The sequence below is a fragment of the Eucyclogobius newberryi genome, unplaced genomic scaffold (assembly GCF_026437365.1).
Source record: "Eucyclogobius newberryi isolate DKJ021-1_F unplaced genomic scaffold, fEucNew1.0.hap1 SCAF_114, whole genome shotgun sequence".
NCBI classification, from domain to species: domain Eukaryota; kingdom Metazoa; phylum Chordata; class Actinopteri; order Gobiiformes; family Gobiidae; genus Eucyclogobius; species Eucyclogobius newberryi.
The window spans coordinates 99,992-125,074 of record NW_027315740.1 but is presented as its reverse complement, the minus strand read 5'-3'; the positions used below and the strand labels follow the sequence as shown (position 1 = coordinate 125,074).

General features: G+C 53.1%; 1 protein-coding gene across 6 annotated transcripts; it reads right to left on the bottom strand.

Moving 5' to 3' along the window:
• Positions 1 to 565: 565 nt before the first annotated feature.
• On the bottom strand, positions 566 to 24,698 carry ubtfl (upstream binding transcription factor, like). 6 transcript variants are annotated; one of them, XM_072440199.1, is made up of 20 exons: positions 23,919 to 24,698; positions 19,502 to 19,601; positions 18,447 to 18,622; positions 17,498 to 17,581; positions 17,165 to 17,320; positions 16,902 to 16,966; positions 14,786 to 14,906; positions 14,588 to 14,698; positions 12,430 to 12,557; positions 11,562 to 11,703; positions 10,193 to 10,234; positions 8,285 to 8,395; positions 7,366 to 7,512; positions 5,624 to 5,734; positions 5,266 to 5,366; positions 4,195 to 4,384; positions 4,033 to 4,074; positions 3,241 to 3,366; positions 3,072 to 3,170; positions 566 to 1,464 (listed from the first exon to the last, which is right to left on the bottom strand). In XM_072440199.1, the coding sequence occupies exons 2-20, from the start codon at positions 19,539 to 19,541 to the stop codon at positions 1,399 to 1,401; spliced, it is 2,058 nt and encodes a 685-aa protein (XP_072296300.1). In that variant the 5' UTR covers positions 19,542 to 19,601; positions 23,919 to 24,698; the 3' UTR covers positions 566 to 1,398. The 6 variants fall into 6 exon arrangements, with proteins under 6 accessions (XP_072296300.1, XP_072296302.1, XP_072296305.1 ...); XM_072440201.1 differs by having other exon boundaries at positions 3,072 to 3,167; XM_072440204.1 differs by having other exon boundaries at positions 566 to 1,467; positions 3,084 to 3,167.
• Between the last annotated feature and the right edge of the window lie 385 nt (positions 24,699 to 25,083).

The window sequence follows — 25,083 nt, the reverse complement described above, 5'->3', positions numbered from 1 at the left end:
CTACTGCTACTGTCATGAAGTCATTTGAGCGCCTGGTCCTCCCCCTGTGGGCGGAGTCAGGCACCTTGAGCTGGGAGAGCTTGTCCTGGAGAAGAGCTGACGACACCACCCTCATCACCACGACGACACCGCCCTCATCACCACGACGACACCACCCTCATCACCACGACGACACCGCCCTCATCACCACGACGACACCGCCCTCATCACCACGACGACACCGCCCTCATCTTGGACGGGGATGAGTCCGTCTACAGGAGGTGCAGCGGTAACAACCTGGAGTTCACCTCCTCCGTCACCTCCTCCGTCACCTCCTCCGTCACCTCCTCCGTCACCTCCTCCGTCACCGTGTGCTACGCTGGAGCCACAGACAGGGACAAACAGACTACAGCGCCCTCTGCTGGACCTGTACGTCTGTATGTGTTTTACTCAGAGAGAGCTCTTCTTCTTCTCTTTCTTCTTCTTCTCTTTGGTTCGTATGGACTTTAAAAACCCAGAGGAGCTTCCTGCGTAACCCTGGAGACAGGGTTAAAGCCCCAGTGGAACATTACAGACGAAACACATGTGAGAAAAGTGCATTTATTTCAGCTGTGCATTTTTACCAACGGCAACAACTGATGACAACTTCCTGTACAAACCCCGCCCACTGTCAATCAAAATGAGAAATCACAAACAATAAAACGCCATAAAACTCAAACATAAAACAACCGTCCAACAACCGAGAGGACGTCCAATCAGAGCGCAGGAGCCGAGAGGACGTCCAGTCAGAGCGCAGGAGCCGAGAGGACGTCCAATCAGAGCGCAGGAGCCGAGAGGACGTCCAGTCAGAGCGCAGGAGCCGAGGGGACGTCCAGTCAGAGCGCAGGAGCCGAGAGGACGTCCAATCAGAGCGCAGGAGCCGAGAGGACGTCCAGTCAGAGCGCAGGAGCCGAGAGGACGTCCAATCAGAGCGCAGGAGCCGAGAGGACGTCCAATCAGAGCGCAGGAGCCGAGAGGACGTCCAGTCAGAGCGCAGGAGCCGAGAGGACGTCCAGTCAGAGCGCAGGAGCCGAGAGGACGTCCAGTCAGAGCGCAGGAGCCGAGAGGACGTCCAATCAGAGCGCAGGAGCCGAGAGGACGTCCAATCAGAGCGCAGGAGCCGAGAGGACGTCCAATCAGAGCGCAGGAGCCGAGAGGACGTCCAATCAGAGCGCAGGAGCCGAGAGGACGTCCAGTCAGAGCGCAGGAGCCGAGAGGACGTCCAATCAGAGCGCAGGAGCCGAGAGGACGTCCAATCAGAGCGCAGGAGCCGAGAGGACGTCCAATCAGAGCGCAGGAGCCGAGAGGACGTCCAGTCAGAGCGCAGGAGCCGAAGGGTGCTCATTGGGACTCTGAGCTGCTCTGATTGGCTCCTGGGCCTCAGTCGGACTCTGATTGGCTGGATTCTTCGCTGGATGTTGCTTCTTCATCGTCCTCGTCGTCATCGTTCTGAAACAAACAGGAAGTGAAGAAGCGTGTCACAATAAAACCTGAATGTCTCCCCCTGCTCTCAGGCCCTAAACATCGTCATAAATGTTTCAACAGCGCTGAGCGCCCCAGCTCAAAACAGTGACGTCACCGCGGCAACAGCTCGTCCCCGGAAGTCAAACAATGGAAACTACGAGGCTCAAATCCCATTGAAAACACCTCATAAAGCGACGGTCAAAAACGGATTATTACCACCTGGAAACACCTCATGACGTTCAACACAAACTCTGCAGCTGTAGAACGTGTTCAACACAAACTCTGCAGCTGTAGAACGTGTTCAACACAAACTCTGCAGCTGTAGAACGTGTTCAACACAAACTCTGCAGCTGTAGAACGTGTTCAACACAAACTCTGCAGCTGTAGAACGTGTTCAACACAAACTCTGCAGCTGTAGAACGTGTTCAACACAAACTCTGCAGCTGTAGAACGTGTTCAACACAAACTCTGCAGCTGTAGAACGTGTTCAACACAAACTCTGCAGCTGTAGAACGTGTTCAACACAAACTCTGCAGCTGTAGAACGTGTTCAACACAAACTCTGCAGCTGTAGAACGTGTTCAACACAAACTCTGCAGCTGTAGAACGTGTTCAACACAAACTCTGCAGCTGTAGAACGTGTTCAACACAAACTCTGCAGCTGTAGAACGTGTTCAACACAAACTCACAAATGCCATGTCCTTATGCTCAAAAATCAGACTTGAACCGAGGAGAGAAGAGTCTAGATGAAGACGCTGAAAGCCGGACGTACTTTTCTACAAGTTCATTCTTCTTTCTGCTAAGACGACGCCCTCTGCACCGTAATCATCGCTCACATTCGTTCAGAACGTTCTACTTTATGTGTTTCAGCTTCGCTCTGGGACGTCGTCTTTCCTCAGTCTGAGTGACATTATCTGTCGTAGTTCTGACATTTATACATGTGATTCCCCTGAGCGCCCCGAGCGCCCCGAGCGGCCCGAGCGCCCCTGAGCGCCCCTGAGCGCCCCTGAGCGCCCCGAGCGCCCCTAGCGCCCCTAGCGCCCCTGAGCGCCCCTGAGCGCCCCTGAGCGCCCCGAGCGCCCCTGAGCGCCCCTGAGCGCCCCGAGCGCCCCTGAGCGCCCCTGAGCGCCCCTGAGCGCCCCGAGCGCCCCGAGCGGCCCGAGCGCCCCTGAGCGCCCCGAGCGGTCCGAGCGCCCCTGAGCGCCCCTGAGCGCCCCCGAGCGCCCCCGAGCGCCCCCGAGCGCCCCCGAGCGGCCCGAGCGCCCCCGAGCGCCCCCGAGCGCCCCGAGCGGCCCGAGCGCCCCCGAGCGGCCCGAGCGGCCCGAGCGCCCCCAGCGCCCCCAGCGCCCTGAGCGGCCCGAGCGCGCTAGAATGTTCATTTGGGACTTTTGTAGCTCATTAATATTCTGAGGTCACGCCCACGTTGATCTATTACAGCAACGGCTAACGTTAGCAACTTTGCAGCTAGCGTGTGCCGTTCACAACCTCATTCCATTCCCAAGTGCATTGTGGGACATAAACGCTCTGAGGCGGGCGTGTCCTCGAACAGACGTTTGACTCCGGTGCTGTTTCTGACCAATGAGAGCAGAGAAAAGTAGTGACCTCATCGTCGCTGTCGCTGCTCGTCTCGTCGTCGTCGTCAGAGTCGGACGAGTCGCTCCGGTCAGAGTCCGAGTCCGACGGGTCCTGCTGAAGACATGAAGACATGAAGACATGAAGAGAGGACAAACTGAGCCTCAGTCCCGGGTCCAGGTCTCACCTTGGCTCTGTAGGCCATGCTGCGCTTGTGTTCTGCTGCTGTGACCTTTGACCCTTGAGTCTTGGTTTTGGCCATGACTCGGACTTTGGCGACTGGAGACCGGACTTTAGTCGCACTGCGCCGCTTCTGCAAAACAGACCTGCTTTAGTCCTGGTTTAGTCCTGCTTTAGTCCTGCTTTAGTCCTGGTTTAGTCCTGGTTTAGTCCTGCTTTAGTCCTGCTTTAGTCCTGGTTTAGTCCTGGTTTAGTCCTGGTTTAATCCTGGTTTAGTCCTGGTTTAATCCTGGTTTAGTCCTGGTTTGGACCTGGTTTAGACCTGGTTTAGACCTGGTTTAGTCCTGGTTTAGACCTGGTTTAGTCCTGGTTTAGACCTGGTTTAGACCTGGTTTAGTCCTGGTTTAGACCTGGTTTAGACGTGGTTTAGACCTGGTTTAGTCCTGGTTTAGACCTGGTTTAGTCCTGGTTTAGTCCTGGTTTGGACCTGGTTTAGACGTGGTTTAGACCTGGTTTAGTCCTGGTTTAGACCTGGTTTAGTCCTGGTTTAGACCTGGTTTAGACCTGGTTTAGTCCTGGTTTAGACCTGGTTTAGTCCTGGTTTAGACCTGGTTTAGTCCTGGTTTAGACCTGGTTTAGTCCTGGTTTAGACCTGGTTTAGACCTGGTTTAGTCCTGGTTTAGACCTGGTTTAGTCCTGGTTTAGTCCTGGTTTAGTCCTGGTTTAGACCTGGTTTAGTCCTGGTTTAGTCCTGGTTTAGTCCTGGTTTAGACCTGGTTTAGTCCTGGTTTAGACTCACTGTGGACGTTGTGTAAACGGCTCGATCCTGAGGAGACAGCGTCTGCAACGACAACATAGTCAGACCCGGTCCAGACCCGGTCCAGACCCGGTCCAGACCCGGTCCAGACCCGGTCCAGACCCGGTCCAGACCCGGTCCAGACCCGGTCAGGCTTGGACTCACCTGGACCCAGACCTGGACCCGCTCCCTGTACTGGGCCTGCTGCTCGTCCACTTGTCTCTTGTACTGGTCCTTCAGGCTCTGGCTCAGGCGCTGCCATCGTTTCCCGATCTCCACCATCCGCTCCTTCAGGCTGAAGTGGTTCAGTTCCCCGTTTGTGAGCAGCTCCTGCGAGAACATCTGGTACCCGCTCCTAGAACCCAAGAGAACATATGGTACCCGCTCCTAGAACCCAAGAGAACATATGGTACCCGCTCCTAGAACCCAAGAGAACATCTGGTACCCGCTCCTAGAACCCAAGAGAACATATGGTACCCGCTCCTAGAACCCAAGAGAACATATGGTACCCGCTCCTAGAACCCAAGAGAACATATGGTACCCGCTCCTAGAACCCAAGAGAACATATGGTACCCGCTCCTAGAACCCAAGAGAACATATGGTACCCGCTCCTAGAACCCAAGAGAACATCTGGTACCCGCTCCTAGAACCCAAGAGAACATATGGTACCCGCTCCTAGAACCCAAGAGAACATATGGTACCCGCTCCTAGAACCCAAGAGAACATCTGGTACCCGCTCCTAGAACCCAAGAGAACATATGGTACCCGCTCCTAGAACCCAAGAGAACATATGGTACCCGCTCCTAGAACCCAAGAGAACATATGGTACCCGCTCCTAGAACCCAAGAGAACATCTGGTACCCGCTCCTGGAACCCAAGAGAACATCTGGTCCCCAAGAACTCGCTAAAGCGCTTCACTAAGCCCGTTGCTAACGCGCGTTGCTAACGTGCGTTGCTAACATGCGTTGCTAACATGCGTTGCTAACATGCTTTGCTAACGCGCGTTGCTAACGCGCGTTGCTAACATGCTTTGCTAACATGCGTTGCTAACATGCGTTGCTAACCTGCGTTGCTAACGCGCGTTGCTAACATGCTTTGCTAACATGCTTTGCTAACATGCTTTGCTAACGCGCGTTGCTAACATGCTTTGCTAACATGCTTTGCTAACATGCTTTGCTAACGCGCGTTGCTAACATGCTTTGCTAGCTGTCAGAGGTTTCTCGCTCTGAGACTCACACGGGCGGTTTCTTGGGCTCGCCGTCGAACTTGGGCTTCCTCTGGGTCTGCCCCGGCGTCGCTACGGCAACAGCAGTGCCCCTCATCTCCAACAGCTCCCTCTGCAGGACACACACAGGGACACAGGGACACAGGGACACAGGGACACAGGGACACAGTGCAGCTCAGTATCGTCTTCTGTTGTTGTGCGTCGCCGAAAGACGACAAACAAAACAACAATAAATATTGTTTGTACAATAGTCTTTGGACTCAATATTTATTGTGTACGATTTCTTGGAGCCTTAAAGAGTCAAATACTGAATATAATTAAACTCTTCACCGCCTGAGTGAACGGCACAGCGCCCTCTGCTGGACTCACCTCGTATCTCTTCTGGTCTTCTGCCGCCTTTTTGATCCACGGAATCTTCTCCTTTTTCTCCATCGACTTCCAGGACGACTCCATCGCCACCTGCGCCTTCCTGCGGTCGCTCTGAGGGACGTGTAGAGACGTGTAGAGACGTTTAGAGACGTGTAGAGACGTGTAGAGACGTGTAGAGACGTTTAGAGACGTTTAGAGACGTTTAGAGACGTTTAGAGACGTTTAGAGACGTGTAGAGACGTTTAGAGACGTGTAGAGACGTTTAGAGACGTGTAGAGACGTTTAGAGACGTGTAGAGACGTGTAGAGACGTGTAGAGACGTGTAGAGACGTTTAGAGACGTGTAGAGACGTGTAGAGACGTTTAGAGACGTGTAGAGACGTGTAGAGACGTTTAGAGACGTGTAGAGACGTGTAGAGACGTGTAGAGACGTTTAGAGACGTGTAGACGTGTAGAGACGTGTAGAGACGTGTAGAGACGTGTAGAGACGTTTAGAGACGTTTAGAGACGTGTAGAGACGTGTAGAGACGTTTAGAGACGTGTAGAGACGTGTAGAGACGTTTAGAGACGTGTAGAGACGTGTAGAGACGTGTAGAGACGTGTAGAGACGTGTAGAGACGTGTAGAGACGTTTAGAGACGTGTAGAGACGTGTAGAGACGTGTAGAGACGTTTAGAGACGTGTAGACGTGTAGAGACGTGTAGAGACGTGTAGAGACGTGTAGAGACGTTTAGAGACGTTTAGAGACGTGTAGAGACGTGTAGAGACGTTTAGAGACGTGTAGAGACGTGTAGAGACGTTTAGAGACGTGTAGAGACGTGTAGAGACGTGTAGAGACGTGTAGAGACGTTTAGAGACGTGTAGAGACGTGTAGAGACGTTTAGAGACGTGTAGAGACGTGTAGAGACGTTTAGAGACGTGTAGAGACGTGTAGAGACGTGTAGAGACGTTTAGAGACGTTTAGAGACGTTTAGAGACGTTTAGAGACGTGTAGAGACGTTTAGAGACGTGTAGAGACGTTTAGAGACGTGTAGAGACGTTTAGAGACGTGTAGAGACGTGTAGAGACGTGTAGAGACGTGTAGAGACGTTTAGAGACGTGTAGAGACGTGTAGAGACGTTTAGAGACGTGTAGAGACGTGTAGAGACGTTTAGAGACGTGTAGAGACGTGTAGAGACGTGTAGAGACGTTTAGAGACGTGTAGACGTGTAGAGACGTGTAGAGACGTGTAGAGACGTGTAGAGACGTTTAGAGACGTTTAGAGACGTGTAGAGACGTGTAGAGACGTTTAGAGACGTGTAGAGACGTGTAGAGACGTGTAGAGACGTGTAGAGACGTGTAGAGACGTTTAGAGACGTGTAGAGACGTGTAGAGACGTTTAGAGACGTGTAGAGACGTGTAGAGACGTTTAGAGACGTGTAGAGACGTGTAGAGACGTGTAGAGACGTGTAGAGACGTGTAGAGACGTTTAGAGACGTTTTCGAGCCGTGGTTCCGTGTTCCAAGCGTGTTTCTGACCCTGTACTTGGGCGTGTTTGGAGGCGTGTTTGGAGGCGTGTTCGGAGGCGTGTTCGGAGGCGTGTTCGGAGGCGTGTTCGGAGGCGTGTTCGGAGGCGTGTTCGGAGGCGTGTTTGGAGGCGTGTTCGGAGGCGTGTTCGGAGGCGTGTTTGGAGGCGTGTTCGGAGGCGTGTTCGGAGGCGTGTTCGGAGGCGTGTTCGGAGGCGTGTTCGGAGGCGTGTCCTGACCCTGTACTTGGCGAGGTAGTCTCCGATCACGCTGCTCTGCCACATTTCCTCGGCGGTCTTGGGCGTCTCGGGAAGTTTTCCCGCCTTCTTGGCGTCTCGTCGCTCTTTGGGCGCCACCCACTCGGCGTCCGGCTCGCGGCTTCGCTCCTGAAACAGACATCGAGCTTTGTGACCCGAGCCAACATGTTTCAACAGTCCAGGGGTCAGAGGTCAGGGGTCAGAGGCTTCAACACGATCATGAGACTAAATCTCCAGATTTTAAGATATTTCAATCGACCTCTTGTACGCCGCTCTCCTTTATTTTGGTAGTGAGGGCGAGCCGGGGGACATGTGGGGGACATGTGGGGGACATGTGGGGGACATGTGGGGGACATGTGGGGGACATGTGGAGGACATGTGGGGGACATGTGGAGGACATGTGGGGGACATGTGGAGGACACGGGCGTCGCCATGTTTGTTGTGATGACGCTGCTGGGTGTGTTTCGATCCCAGAATGCATTGCGTAAGTCCAATTGAAATGAAGCCACACCATGACAGAGAACGACATGAGCGGTGGCGAGGGCAGTGACGCCGACAGAGACAAACCAACATGTGAAAGACATGGTTCCTCCTGCTCCACATGTTTGACACAGAAGCTCACGAGGACGGAATATGAAGACACATGTGGGACACAAGGTCTTATTTGTCCCTTGGGATGAAAGAGAGATTTACCAGTTTGATCCGATGATTGTCCAGGAGCTTTAGGAGCGAGTGAGTCTGACACAGTGAGACATCAAAGAACTGGACCTGTTCTTTAGCAAATGATACTGATACTTTTGTTTCAGTCGGTCGGGTTACGGTAACAGCCCAACGTCACTTGTTCTGACTCAGGGGGGACAGGGGACGGGGGGACAGGGGGGACGAGGGGACAGGGGCGCACCTTGGCGGCAGGTGAGGCGCGATGCGGGCTGGCGGCCACGCCCATCGTCAGTTTGGCACCACCCATTTTCTCCTCTGACATCACACGGTCTCGCTCCTCGTCCGGAAGACTCTGTAAGAACGAGAGAGGAACCAAACTGTCTGAGAGAGGAACCAAACTGTCTGAGAGAGGAACCAAACTGTCTGAGAGGAACCAAACTGTCTGAGAGAGGAACCAAACTGTCTGAGAGAGGAACCAAACTGTCTGAGAGAGGAACCAAACTGTCTGAGAGAGGAACCAAACTGTCTGAGAGAGGAACCAAACTGTCTGAGAGAGGAACCAAACTGTCTGAGAGAGGAACCAAACTGTCTGAGAGAGGAACCAAACTGTCTGAGAGAGGAACCAAACTGTCTGAGAGGAACCAAACTGTCTAAGAGAGGAACCAAACTGTCTAAGAGAGGAACCAAACTGTCTGAGAGGAACCAAACTGTCTGAGAGGAACCAAACTGTCTGAGAGAGGAACCAAACTGTCTGAGAGAGGAACCAAACTGTCTGAGAGAGGAACCAAACTGTCTGAGAGGAACCAAACTGTCTGAGAGGAACCAAACTGTCTGAGAGAGGAACCAAACTGTCTGAGAGGAACCAAACTGTCTGAGAGGAACCAAACTGTCTGAGAGGAACCAAACTGTCTGAGAGGAACCAAACTGTCTAAGAGGAACCAAACTGTCTAAGTGGAACCAAACTGTCTAAGTGGAACCAAACTGTCTGAGAGAGGAACCAAACTGTCTGAGAGAGGAACCAAACTGTCTGAGAGAGGAACCAAACTGTCTGAGAGGAACCAAACTGTCTGAGAGGAACCAAACTGTCTGAGAGGAACCAAACTGTCTGAGAGGAACCAAACTGTCTAAGAGAGGAACCAAACTGTCTAAGAGAGGAACCAAACTGTCTAAGAGAGGAACCAAACTGTCTGAGAGGAACCAAACTGTCTGAGAGGAACCAAACTGTCTAAGAGAGGAACCAAACTGTCTAAGAGAGGAACCAAACTGTCTAAGAGAGGAACCAAACTGTCTGAGAGAGGAACCAAACTGTCTAAGAGGAACCAAACTGTCTAAGAGGAACCAAACTGTCTAAGTGGAACCAAACTGTCTGAGAGAGGAACCAAACTGTCTGAGAGAGGAACCAAACTGTCTGAGAGAGGAACCAAACTGTCTGAGAGGAACCAAACTGTCTGAGAGGAACCAAACTGTCTAAGAGAGGAACCAAACTGTCTAAGAGAGGAACCAAACTGTCTGAGAGAGGAACCAAACTGTCTAAGAGAGGAACCAAACTGTCTGAGAGAGGAACCAAACTGTCTGAGAGGAACCAAACTGTCTGAGAGGAACCAAACTGTCTAAGAGGAACCAAACTGTCTAAGAGGAACCAAACTGTCTGAGAGAGGAACCAAACTGTCTAAGTGGAACCAAACTGTCTAAGAGGAACCAAACTGTCTAAGTGGAACCAAACTGTCTGAGAGAGGAACCAAACTGTCTAAGAGGAACCAAACTGTCTAAGAGGAACCAAACTGTCTAAGTGGAACCAAACTGTCTGAGAGAGGAACCAAACTGTCTAAGAGAGGAACCAAACTGTCTAAGAGAGGAACCAAACTGTCTGAGAGAGGAACCAAACTGTCTGAGAGAGGAACCAAACTGTCTGAGAGGAACCAAACTGTCTGAGAGAGGAACCAAACTGTCTGAGAGAGGAACCAAACTGTCTGAGAGAGGAACCAAACTGTCTGAGAGGAACCAAACTGTCTGAGAGGAACCAAACTGTCTGAGAGAGGAACCAAACTGTCTGAGAGGAACCAAACTGTCTGAGAGAGGAACCAAACTGTCTGAGAGGAACCAAACTGTCTCCTTCACAAATGAGTTCCATCTTTGACAGATGTTTTACCTCGAGGAAGCGCTGGAGGTCCATGTCGTACTGCTTCTTCCTCTGCAAGACACACCAGGCCTCAGTTTAGTGTTAGCATAGCTGTGTTAGCATAGCAATGTTAGCGTAGCATTACAAGCATAGCTGTGTTAGCATAGCAATGTTAGCGTAGCATTACAAGCATAGCTATGTTAGCATAGCAATGTTAGCGTAGCATTACAAGCATAGCTGTGTTAGCATAGCAATGTTAGCGTAGCATTACAAGCATAGCTGTGTTAGCATAGCAATGTTAGCGTAGCATTAAAGCATAGCTATGTTAGCATAGCAATGTTAGCGTAGCATTACAAGCATAGCTATGTTAGCATAGCAATGTTAGCGTAGCATTACAAGCATAGCTGTGTTGTAAACAAAACTCTTAAAAACAAAACCTCTAATTTCTTAAAGGTGGAATGGACGATTTTTTGGGCACAAATCTGAGTCTCATTTCCTCGTGGTGTGAACTGTCCATTAGTCCTGCCACGTGTCAATCATAAAAGCACCTACTGCACCTGCAGAGCCTCGTTCACCTGCAGAGCCTCGTTCACCTGCAGAGCCTCGTTCACCTGCAGAGCCTCGTTCACCTGCAGAGCCTCGTTCAGCCGTGTGTGGCTCGTCCCCATGTTTCCGCGTGCCTAAGAGCATTGATCTATCATAATATAGTTCCCTCAGTGACGGGACAAAATGAAGACGGAGAAAGACAGTTCGAGCTCAGAAGAGACGGAAATCTACAGGAGACGAGCAATGTGATCCGTCCTATTAACAAACGCACACGTGTCGTATCAGTCAGCACGGGGGAGTGGCACAGGCACGGGGGAGTGGCACGGGCACGGGGGAGTGGCACGGGCACGGGGGAGTGGCACGGGCACGGGGGAGTGGCACGAGCACGGGGGAGTGGCATGGGGGAGTGGCCCGGGCACGGGGGAGTGACCGGGCACGGGGGAGTGACCGGGCACGGGCGAGTGGCACGGGCATGGGCGAGTGGCACGGGCACGGGCGAGTGGCACGGGCACGGGCGAGTGGCCCGGGCACGGGCGAGTGGCACGGGCACGGGCGAGTGGCACGGGCAAGTGGCACGGGCACGGGCGAGTGGCACGGGCGAGTGGCACGGGCGAGTGGCACGGGCGAGTGGCACGTGCACGGGGGAGTGGCACGGGCACGGGGGAGTGGCACGAGCACGGGGGAGTGGCACGAGCACGGGGGAGTGGCACGGGGGAGCACTTCCGCCTGAGTTCTCAAATCACCGAAAAATCGTCCATTGCGCCTTTAATAGGGAAAAATAAAGATAAAATAAAATCATTCCTAGCTGTGCTAGCGTAGCTGTGCTAGCGTAGCTGTGCTAGCGTAGCCGTACCTGTTCACAGCGCTTCTGGAACATGTCCTTCTCTTTCTGGTTCATGAGTTTCCACTGTTTGCTGCAGAGAACCATTCGCTCTGTGCTCGGAACGTCCTTCATGTTCACCATCAGCTCAGCGCAGTACAGAGAGTACCCGTTACTGCAACAGAGAGTACCCGTTACTGCAACAGAGAGTACCCGTTACTGCAACAGAGAGTACCCGTCACTACAACAGAGAGTACCCGTCACTGCAACAGAGAGTACCCGTTACTGCAACAGAAGTACCCGTGCAACAGAGAGTACGTGACGTAGTCTTAGAGAGCGCGTGTCACCCCGGAGACGGTGGGGTCGCGTGCCTGTGGTTATGACGCGGTCTTGCCACCGTCAGTTTGGAGATTGGAGGAAAGGAGATAGTCTGTAATATAACTAAACACTGCGAGAATCAATCAAAAAAACACTCTGGACATTTATGAAACACAAATAGCAATGTAAGAAGATTAAAAGCTCTGAAAAGTCGATTTTGCATGTTATGGGACCTTTAACTGTCACGCAATAAAACTCCTCCCCTCCTATTGTGGAACTCCTCCCCTCCTGGTGTCAAACTCCTCCCCTCCTGGTGTGACAGAGGCCCTCATGTTCCTGAAGGAGCGACTGGACTGTGCCTCATAGAGACTATTTCTATTCTGAATGGTCCAACACCAAGAATCAAAATGAACGGTCACTTGACAGACTCACTGACTTTGGAGGGAGGCGAAAAAACAGCTTAATGCGTCACGTGACTGAATGCGTCACGTGACTGAATGCGTCACGTGACTGAATGCGTCACGTGACTGAATGCGTCACGTGACTGAATGCGTCACGTGACTGAATGCGTCATGTGACTTACGGAGGAGGTTTCGTCGGTCGTCCGTCGAACTTGTCCTTGAGCTGTCGTTCTGCTTTGGTGAGGACGGAGCGCACGTGTTCATCTGCGCTCAGGTCGGGATGAGCCTCATGGTACGCACGCATACTGCCCTGAAACACATGTAACACGCATAATGCCCTGAAACACATGTGACATACATGTAACACGCATAATGCCCTGAAACACATGTAACACGCATAATGCCCTGAAACACATGTGACATACATGTAACACGCATAATGCCCTGAAACACATGTGACACACATGTAGCACGCATACTGCCTGAAACACATGTAGCACGCATACTGCCCTGAAACACACGTGACATACATGTAACACGCATAATGCCCTGAAACACACGTGACATACATGTAACACGCATAATGCCCTGAAACACACGTGACATACATGTAGCACGCATACTGCCTGAAACACACGTGACATACATGTAGCACGCATACTGCCCTGAAACACACGTGACACACATGTAACATACATGTAACACGCATACTGCCCTGAAACACACGTGACATACATGTAACACACATACTGCCCTGAAACACACGTGACATACATGTAACATACATGTAGCACGCATACTGCCCTGAAACACACGTGACATACATGTAACACGCATACTGCCCTGAAACACATGTGACATACATGTAACACACATACTGCCCTGAAACACACGTGACATACATGTAACATACATGTAGCACGCATACTGCCTGAAACACATGTAGCACGCATACTGCCCTGAAACACACGTGACACACATGTAACATACATGTAGCACGCATACTGCCCTGAAACACACGTGACACACATGTAACATACATGTAACACGCATACTGCCCTGAAACACACGTGACATACATGTAACATATATGTAGCACGCATACTGCCCTGAAACACACGTGACATACATGTAACACGCACACTGCCCTGAAAACACACGTGACATACATGTAGCACGTATACTGCCCTGAAACACACGTGACATACATGTAACACGCATACTGCCCTGAAACACACGTGACATACATGTAACATACATGGTACGCACGCATACTGCCCTGAAACACATGTAACATACATGTAACACGCACACTGCCCTGAAAACACACGTGACATACATGTAGCACGTATACTGCCCTGAAACACACGTGACATACATGTAACACGCATACTGCCCTGAAACACACGTGACATACATGTAACATACATGTTGCACGCATACTGCCCTGAAACACACGTGACACACATGTAACACGCATACTGCCCTGAAACACACGTGACATACATGTAGCACGCATACTGCCCTGAAACACACGTGACATACATGTAACATACATGTAGCACGCATACTGCCCTGAAACACACGTGACATACATGTAACATACATGTAACACGCATACTGCCCTGAAACACACGTGACATACACGTAACATACATGTAGCACGCATACTGCCCTGAAACACACGTGACATACATGTAACACGCATACTGCCCTGAAACACACGTGACATACATGTAACATACATGTAGCACGCATACTGCCCTGAAACACACGTGACACACATGTAACATACATGTAGCACGCATACTGCCCTGAAACACATGTGACATACATGTAGCACGCATACTGCCCTGAAACACACGTGACACACATGTAACATACATGTAGCACGCATACTGCCCTGAAACACATGTGACATACATGTAACACGCACACTGCCCTGAAAACACACGTGACATACATGTAACATATATGTAGCACGCATACTGCCCTGAAACACACGTGACATACATGTAACATACATGGTACGCACGCATACTGCCCTGAAACACATGTAACATACATGTAGCACGTATACTGCCCTGAAACACACGTGACACACATGTAACATACATGTAACACTCATACTGCCCTGAAACACACGTGACACACATGTAACACGCATACTGCCCTGAAACACACGTGACATACATGTAACACGCATACTGCCCTGAAACACACGTGACATACATGTAACATACATGTAACACGCATACTGCCCTGAAACACACACACACACAAGGTACTTGTAGTACTACTTGTACTACTTAGTTCTTGCAGTACTTGTAGTACTTGTACCTCGTAGTCCTTCTGCAGCTCCAGGGCTTTGCTAATCCACTTGAGTCTGCGTTTGTCTGAGAGCTGAGACCACTGACGCCTCAGAGCCTCCTTCAGCTCCTTCTGACTCACCTGAAGAAGAACCACAAGTATGAGAGGTACAAGTACAAGGACCTAACCCTGCACAAGTATTTGCAGTAATATTTGCAGTTCTGTTACCTGAGGGTGCAGTTTGGTGTAGCCCTTCTTCTCATGGATGTACCAAAGCTGTTGAGGCGTTTTTGGTTTCTCTGGAAGTTCAGACTTTTTCCTCTCCTCCATCAGCTCCGGGTGATTCTCCCTGAAACACACAAGTACTACTGCGTACTACTGCGTACAAGTACTACTGGTACAAGTACTACTGTGTACAAGTACTACTGGTACTACTGCGTGCAAGTACTACTGCGTACAAGTACTACTGGTACTACTGCGTACAAGTACTACTGGTACTACTGCGTACAAGTACTACTGGTACTACTGCGTACAAGTACAACTGGTACTACTGCGTACAAGTACAACTGGTACTACTGCGTACAAGTACTACTGGTACTACTGCGTACAAGTACTACTGGGTACAAGTACTACTGGTGGTACTGCGTACTACTGCGTACTACTGCGTACTACTGCGTACTACTGGTACTACTGCGTACAAGTACTACTGCGTACAAGTACTACTGGTACTACTGCGTACAAGTACTACTGGTACTACTGCGTACAAGTACTACTGGTACTACTGCATACTACTGCGTATAAGTACTGCTGGTACTACTTCGTAGCAGTACTACTGCGTACTACTGCGTACAAGTACTACTACTGCGTACTACTGCGTACAAGTACTGCTGGTACTACTTCGTAGCAGTACTACTGCGTACAAGTACTACTACTGCGTACTACTGCGTACAAGTACTACTGGTACTACTGCGTACTACTGCGTACTACTGCGTACAAGTACTACTGCGTACAAGTACTACTGCGTACAAGTACTACTGGTACTACTGCGTACAAGTACTACTGGTACTACTGCGTACAAGTACTACTGGTACTACTGCGTACTACTGCGTACAAGTACTACTGGTACTACTGCGTACTACTGCGTACAAGTACTACTGGTACTACTGCGTACTACTGCGTACAAGTACTACTGGTACTACTGCGTACTACTGCGTACAAGTACTACTTGTACTACTGCGTACAAGTACTACTGGTACTACTGCGTGCAAGTACTACTGGTACTACTGCGTACAAGTACTACTGGTACTACTGCGTGCAAGTACTACTGGTACTACTGCGTACAAGTACTACTGGTACTACTGCGTGCAAGTACTACTGGTACTACTGCGTACAAGTACTACTGCGTACAAGTACTACTGGTACAAGTACTACTGCGTACTACTGGTACAAGTACTACTGCGTACTACTGGTACAAGTACTACTGCGTACTACTGGTACAAGTACTACTGCGTACTACTGGTACAAGTACTACTGCGTACCACTGGTACAAGTACTGCTGCGTACTACTGCGTACAAGTACTACTGGTACTACTGCGTACTACTGCGTACTACTGCGTACAAGTACTACTGGTACTACTGCGTACTACTGCGTACTACTGCGTACTACTGCGTACTACTGCGTACTACTGTGTACAAGTACTACTGGTACTACTGCGTACTACTGCGTACTACTGTGTACAAGTACTACTGGTACTACTGCGTACTACTGTGTACAAGTACTACTGGTACTACTGCGTACTACTGGTACTACTGCGTACTACTGGTACTACTGCGTACTACTGGTACTACTGCGTACTACTGGTACTACTGCGTACTACTGGTACTACTGCGTACTACTGTGTACAAGTACTACTGGTACTAGTGCGTACTACTGGTACTACTGTGTACTACTGCGTACTACTGTGTACAAGTACTACTGCGTACTACTGGTACTACTGTGTACAAGTACTACTGCGTACTACTGGTACTACTGTGTACAAGTACTACTGCGTACTACTGGTACTACTGGTACTACTGTGTACAAGTACTACTGGTACTACTGGTACTACTGGTACTACTGTGTACAAGTACTACTGCGTACTACTGGTACTACTGGTACTACTGGTACTACTGTGTACAAGTACTACTGCGTACTACTGGTATTACTGGTACTACTGGTACTACTGTGTACAAGTACTACTGCGTACTACTGGTACTACTGGTACTACTGGTACTACTGGTACTACTGTGTACAAGTACTACTGCGTACACATTTAGTCCCGCTTTAGACCCGTTTTAGACTCACTTGAACCGGGCCATGTTCTTCTCAAATTCTTCCTTTTCTCTCTGGAACTCAGTGATGTATTTTTGCTGAAAACAAAACAACAGATGTTTAAGACCCAGACCCGGTCCAGACCCGGTCCAGACCCGGTCCAGACCCGGTCCAGACCCGGTCCAGACCCGGTCCAGTCCCGTGACCCGGTCCAGACCCGGTCCAGACCCAGTCCAGACCCGTGACCCGGTCCTGACCCGGTCCAGTCCCAGACCCAGACCCGGTCCCGGTCAGACCTTCTTCTTCTCTGGCAGCTCCTTGTACTTCTTGGACAGGATCTTGGTCAGGTCCAGGTTGCTCATCTCTGGATGGATCTTGGCGTATTTGGCTCGTTTCTCCATAAAAAAGCGGAAATACGGCGTCAGAGGCTTTTTCGGGAAGTCCGGGTGAGTCTGGACACAAACAAATGGGTTAGTCCTGGTCCAGACCTGGTCCAGACCTGGTCCAGACCTGGTTTAGACCTGGTTTAGACCTGGTCCAGACCTGGTCCAGACCTGGTTTAGACCTGGTCCAGACCTGGTCCAGACCTGGTTTAGACCTTGTTCAGACCTGGTCCAGACCTGGTTTACCTTGAGCTTCTTGCCTTTGTACGGGTTCTTGACAAACTCGATGGCGTCGATGAGCAGCTCCGTCATCGTTCTGAACTTTCGGACCTGAAAAGAGCAACTTTAAGTTTAGTTTGTGAAGAAAGACAATTGTTGAAAAATCCCTTTAACAACTTCAAATTAGAGCTGATCGGTTGACCTCTGACCTCTGACCCACCTCTGTAGACACCTTGCTCCACTTGACCTCTGACCTCTGACCCACCTCTGTAGACACCTTGCTCCACTTGACCTCTGACCCACCTCTGTAGACACCTTGCTCCACTTGACCTCTGACCTCTGACCCACCTCTGTAGACACCTTGCTCCACTTGACCTCTGACTCACCTCTGTAGACACCTTGCTCCACTTGACCTCTGACCCACCTCTGTAGACACCTTGCTCCACTTGACCTCTGACCCACCTCTGTAGACACCTTGCTCCACTTGACCTCTGACCCACCTCTGTAGACACCTTGCTCCACTTGACCTCTGACCTCTGACCCACCTCTGTAGACACCTTGCTCCTCTGACCTCTGACCCACCTCTGTAGACACCTTGCTCCACTTGACCTCTGACCTCTGACCCACCTCTGTAGACACCTTGCTCCACTTGACCTCTGACTCACCTCTGTAGACACCTTGCTCCACTTGACCTCTGACCCACCTCTGTAGACACCTTGCTCCACTTGACCTCTGACCCACCTCTGTAGACACCTTGCTCCACTTGACCTCTGACCCACCTCTGTAGACACCTTGCTCCACTTGACCTCTGACCCACCTCTGTAGACACCTTGCTCCACTTGACCTCTGACCTCTGACCCACCTCTGTAGACACCTTGCTCCACTTGACCTCTGACTCACCTCTGTAGACACCTTGCTCCACTTGACCTCTGACCCACCTCTGTAGACACCTTGCTCCACTTGACCTCTGACCCACCTCTGTAGACACCTTGCTCCACTTGACCTTGCACATGTCGGAGCTGAAGCGTCCGAAGCTCACGCGGCTCCAGTCGAAGTGCGACTCGGTGGTTTTGTACTTCATGGAGTCTCCGTCCGGGATCTGGGCCCGGATCCTGTCCAGGAGCATAAGGCAGTCGTCCCGGGTCCACTCATCTGCAACACAGGTACGTCAGGGGCCCCGCCCACATCACAGGTACGTCAGGTGCCCCGCCCACATCACAGGTACGTCAGGTGCCCCGCCCACATCACAGGTACGTCAGGTGCCCCGCCCACATCACAGGTACGTCAGGTGCCCCGCCCACAACACAGGTACGTCAGGTGCCCCGCCCAAAACACAGGTACGTCAGGTGCCCCGCCCAAAACACAGGTACGTCAAGTGCCCCGCCCACAACACAGGTACGTCAGGTGCCCCGCCCACAACACAGGTACGTCAAGTGCCCCGCCCACAACACAGGTACGTCAGGTGCCCCGCCCACATCACAGGTACGTCAGGTGCCCCGCCCACATCACAGGTACGTCAGGTGCCCCGCCCACATCACAGGTACGTCAGGTGCCCCGCCCACAACACAGGTACGTCAGGTGCCCCGCCCAAAACACAGGTACGTCAAGTGCCCCGCCCACAACACAGGTACGTCAGGTGCCCCGCCCACAACACAGGTACGTCAAGTGCCCCGCCCACAACACAGGTACGTCAGGGGCCCCGCCCAAATCACAGGTACGTCAGGTGCCCCGCCCACAACACAGGTACGTCAGGTGCCCCGCCCACAACACAGGTACGTCAGGTGCCCCGCCCACAACACAGGTACGTCAAGTGCCCCGCCCACAACACAGGTACGGTCAAATGCCCTCCCGTGTGTCAGATGCCCTCCCCGTGTGTCCTTACGGTCAGTATTAGATGAACGCTCCGCTGCCTCACACAAGTCAGAATTGGCTCCAATATGGCGGCCCTCGATACGCTGTCTCAGTGGGACGGGTCTCGGTCGCCGCCATGTTGGATTCTGACTTTGGGGCGGTGCAGGGGCTGGTCCTTACCTGTGCTGCTGGCTGCAGAGACACTGCTGCTGCCGTTCATGTTCACCTGCAGCAGGCCCCGCCCCCTTCACCTGGACACAGCAGGCTCCGCCCCCTTCACCTGGACAAACAGGAACAGTATTTTCGTTTACTCCTGGTTTCCAGAGTGACGTGCGGGGCCCCTGGGGGCCTCAAAAGGTTGACTAAACAAGACGCAAAACAGCAGATGTTTGAAAACTCCTTTTTGAAACTGTTAAGTTGAAATCAGTAGAAGTTTATGTATTTGTATCTGTCATCACGTCCTCTTCAAATACATAAATACAGACACATCAGGAATCCCCCACGGGACACATCAGGAATCCCCCACGGGACACATCAGGAATCCCCCACGGGACACATCAGGAATCCCCCACGGGACACATCAGGAATCCCCCACGGGACACATCAGGAATCCCCCACGGGACACTTCAGCATCCCCCACGGGACACTTCAGCATCCCCCACGGGACACTTCAGCATCCCCCACGGGACACTTTAGCATCCCCCACGGGACACTTTAGCATCCCCCACGGGACACTTCAGCATCCCCCACGGGACACTTCAGCATCCCCCACGGGACACTTCAGCATCCCCCACGGGACACTTCAACATCCCCCATGGGACACTTCAACATCCCCCAGGGGACACTTCAGCATCCCCCACGGGACACTTCAGCATCCCCCACGGGACACTTCAGGGGACACTTCAGCATCCCCCACGGGACACTTCAGCATCCCCCACGGGACACTTCAGCATCCCCCACGGGACACTTCAACATCCCCCATGGGACACTTCAACATCCCCCAGGGGACACTTCAGCATCCCCCACGGGACACTTCAGGGGACACTTCAGCATCCCCCACGGGACACATCAGGAATCCCCCACGGGACACATCAGGAATCCCCCACGGGACACTTCAGCATCCCCCACGGGACACTTCAGCATCCCCCACGGGACACTTCAGCATCCCCCACGGGACACTTCAGCATCCCCCAGGGGACACTTCAGCATCCCCCAGGGGACACTTCAACATCCCCCACGGGACACTTCAGCATCCCCCACGGGACACTTCAGGGGACACTTCAGCATCCCCCACGGGACACTTCAGCATCCCCACGGGACGCTTCAGGGGACACTTCAGCATCCCCCACGGGACGCTTCAGGGGACACTTCAGCATCCCCCACGGGACACTTCAGCATCCCCCACGGGACACTTCAGCATCCCCCACGGGACACTTCACGATCCCCCACGGGACACTTCCGGATCCCCCACGGGACACTTCAACATCCCCCACGGGACACTTCAGGGGACACTTCACGATCCCCCACGGGACACTTCAACATCCCCCACGGGACACTTCAGGGGACACTTCACGATCCCCCACGGGACACTTCAGCATCCCCCACGGGACACTTCAGCATCCCCCAGGGGACACTTCAACATCCCCCAGGGGACACTTCAACATCCCCCAGGGGACACTTCAACATCCCCCACGGGACACTTCAGCATCCCCCACGGGACACTTCAGGGGACACTTCAGCATCCCCCACGGGACACTTCAGCATCCCCACGGGACGCTTCAGGGGACACTTCAGCATCCCCCACGGGACGCTTCAGGGGACACTTCAGCATCCCCCACGGGACACTTCAACATCCCCCACGGGACACTTCAGGGGACACTTCACGATCCCCCACGGGACACTTCAACATCCCCCACGGGACACTTCAGGGGACACTTCACGATCCCCCACGGGACACTTCAGCATCCCCCACAGGACACTTCAGCATCCCCCATGGGACACTTCAGCATCCCCCAGGGGACACTTCAACATCCCCCAGGGGACACTTCAACATCCCCCACGGGACACTTCAGGGGACACTTCAGCATCCCCCACGGGACACTTCAGCATCCCCACGGGACGCTTCAGGGGACACTTCAGCATCCCCCACGGGACGCTTCAGGGGACACTTCAGCATCCCCCACGGGACACTTCAACATCCCCCACGGGACACTTCAGGGGACACTTCACGATCCCCCACGGGACACTTCAACATCCCCCACGGGACACTTCAGGGGACACTTCAGCATCCCCCACGGGACACTTCAGCATCCCCACGGGACGCTTCAGGGGACACTTCAGCATCCCCCACGGGACGCTTCAGGGGACACTTCAGCATCCCCCACGGGACACTTCAGCATCCCCCACGGCACACTTCACGATCCCCCACGGGACACTTCACGATCCCCCACGGGACACTTCCGGATCCCCCACGGGACACTTCACGATCCCCCACGGGACACTTCAGGGGACACTTCACGATCCCCCACGGGACACTTCAACATCCCCCACGGGACACTTCAGGGGACACTTCACGATCCCCCACGGGACACTTCAGCATCCCCCACGGGACACTTCAGCATCCCCCACGGGACACTTCAGCATCCCCCAGGGGACACTTCAACATCCCCCAGGGGACACTTCAACATCCCCCAGGGGACACTTCAACATCCCCCACGGGACACTTCAGCATCCCCCACGGGACACTTCAGCATCCCCACGGGACGCTTCAGGGGACACTTCAGCATCCCCCACGGGACGCTTCAGGGGACACTTCAGCATCCCCCACGGGACACTTCAACATCCCCCACGGGACACTTCAGGGGACACTTCACGATCCCCCACGGGACACTTCAACATCCCCCACGGGACACTTCAGGGGACACTTCACGATCCCCCACGGGACACTTCAGCATCCCCCACGGGACACTTCAGCATCCCCCACGGGACACTTCAGCATCCCCCAGGGGACACTTCAGCATCCCCCAGGGGACACTTCAACATCCCCCAGGGGACACTTCAACATCCCCCACGGGACACTTCAGGGGACACTTCAGCATCCCCCACGGGACACTTCAACATCCCCCACGGGACACTTCAGGGGACACTTCACGATCCCCCACGGGACACTTCAACATCCCCCACGGGACACTTCAACATCCCCCACGGGACACTTCAGGGGACACTTCACGATCCCCCACGGGACACTTCAGCATCCCCCACGGGACACTTCAGGGGACACTTCACGATCCCCCACGGGACACTTCAACATCCCCCACGGGACACTTCAGGGGACACTTCACGATCCCCCACGGGACACTTCAGCATCCCCCACGGGACACTTCAGGGGACACTTCACGATCCCCCACGGGACACTTCAGCATCCCCCACGGGACACTTCAGCATCCCCCACGGGACACTTCAGGGGACACTTCAGCATCCCCCACGGGACACTTCAGCATCCCCACGGGACGCTTCAGGGGACACTTCAGCATCCCCCACGGGACGCTTCAGGGGACACTTCAGCATCCCCCACGGGACACTTCAACATCCCCCACGGGACACTTCAGGGGACACTTCACGATCCCCCACGGGACACTTCAACATCCCCCACGGGACACTTCAACATCCCCCACGGGACACTTCAGGGGACACTTCACGATCCCCCACGGGACACTTCAGCATCCCCACGGGACGCTTCAGGGGACACTTCAGCATCCCCCACGGGACACTTCAGGGGACACTTCACGATCCCCCACGGGACACTTCAACATCCCCCACGGGACACTTCAGGGGACACTTCACGATCCCCCACGGGACACTTCAACATCCCCCACGGGACACTTCAGGGGACACTTCACGATCCCCCACGGGACACTTCAACATCCCCCACGGGACACTTCAGGGGACACTTCACGATCCCCCACGGGACACTTCAACATCCCCCACGGGACACTTCAGGGGACACTTCACGATCCCCCACGGGACACTTCAGTCCTGGAGGATGCGGTGCCGCGGTGAGTGCCTCGGCGCCGGCAGTGGGCGGACCATGGGCGGACTGAAGCTGTGACTGACGCCGGAGCAGCGGGCCAAGGCTCTGCTGCTGCCCGGGCAATGGCGTGCCTTCCCCGGCAGGAGTCAGCATTGGCTTCCGCTGACACCGGCCCGAGTTTTCACCGCTGAGATTTCGTGCAATAATCTGCAGCATTTTGTCAAATGATATGAAAAGAACAGATGGTTTGTGCTTTGGACGTGAGCTAACGGCTAACGGCTAACTCCATCTTAGCCGAGATTCGCACTTTTGTTAAATAATCAAAATAAATGATGACTCCATTATTTTTAGTGTCGTAAATGTTTGTCTTTATTTGACTAACGTGTCTGGTGTTCATAATAAGTCTGGTTTTAAATATATTTTGGTGTGTTTGGGTCTTAGCGGGGCAGGAAACTGCAGCTGCCCCAGAAGCCTTCACCACGACGCCGCCATGAAGGCTCCGAGGCCGCGGGGACGAGCCGCCAAAAAACCCCGAAAATGTCCGTAAAATCACAACTATCTACTCACCTCCGGGTTCAGGCAGAAGCGCCGGGAGCTTCTGCACAGCACCGTGGTCGCGTGGACCGTTTCGGGGCTTTCAAAGTGGCTTTTTATCCGCCGTAAACCCCGGGGAGTCAGTTCGAAATGGATCCGACAAAAGGAGCGTCTAGTCCGGTATGAAACTCCGCCCAGCGCCGCAGGGGGAGGAACTCCGGGGGAAAGCATGAGCGCAAAGGCGGAGGATGAAACCAGAGACAGCGGCCAAAATTCCAGCCAAGCACCGCTTAAAATACACCTCCTGCCGCAAGGTTCACGGGGAGGATTAACGTTTTTAAATGAGCCGGTGTTTTATTCCAGGGAGCCTTGTTTTCTGTGAGTGTGTCCCGCTGAAGCGCACCTGGTCCGGGGCCAGATGCTCCAGAGCAGCGGGGCTCGGAGACCTGAGGCCGGTTGAGGTGACGCGAGAGGCGGCGTGTCCACGGGAGCTTCCCGGCATCTCCTCCGTCTCCAGTCCGCTGGAGAAAGATCACTCTGGGGTTTAAACTGAAGTAAACCGTGGCGGTGCTGCTCGTCCAAGTGTCCCCGGACTCCACGCACAGCTGCCCGCATCTCCGTGGCATCCTGCCCGCTGACAGCGCTCTCCGCTCCGCCTGACAGTGCTCTGAGCTGCGGCAGATGCCCAGCGGCCCCGGGCCCCTCTCCTCCGCACACAAGCTCCGGAGGGCGGGCAGAGGCGGCACCTGCCCCGGAGCTCTGCCCCGGAGCTCCGACAGGTGCCTCACCTGCACAAACACACTGAGGAGCAGAGGAGGTCTGACAACTTGAGATGATCCAGTGAGACTCCAGGGCCTGCGTGTGGATCAGAGGGACCGGCCTGGCCCCGTGTCCCCGGAGCCAGACTCTGGACCCGGTCTGGGGCCCGGTCTGGGGCCCGGTCCCAGGCTTCAAACAGGTGAAACTGGTCTGATACTGGCGCCTCCTGCTGAGGAGGAGGAGCTTCAATTCTCACAAAAAACTACAAACAACAACAATAATTATCATAATTATAATTACATATTTGTAACAAGAAATGATAAAACTCATAAAAGCACAATATTTTCATTCTCTCTGACGCACGTGCGTCTGACAGGTTTTTATGACTTCATTTAAAGGATCAAACCTGTTGTAATCGACAGTTTTACTGTTTTTAGAA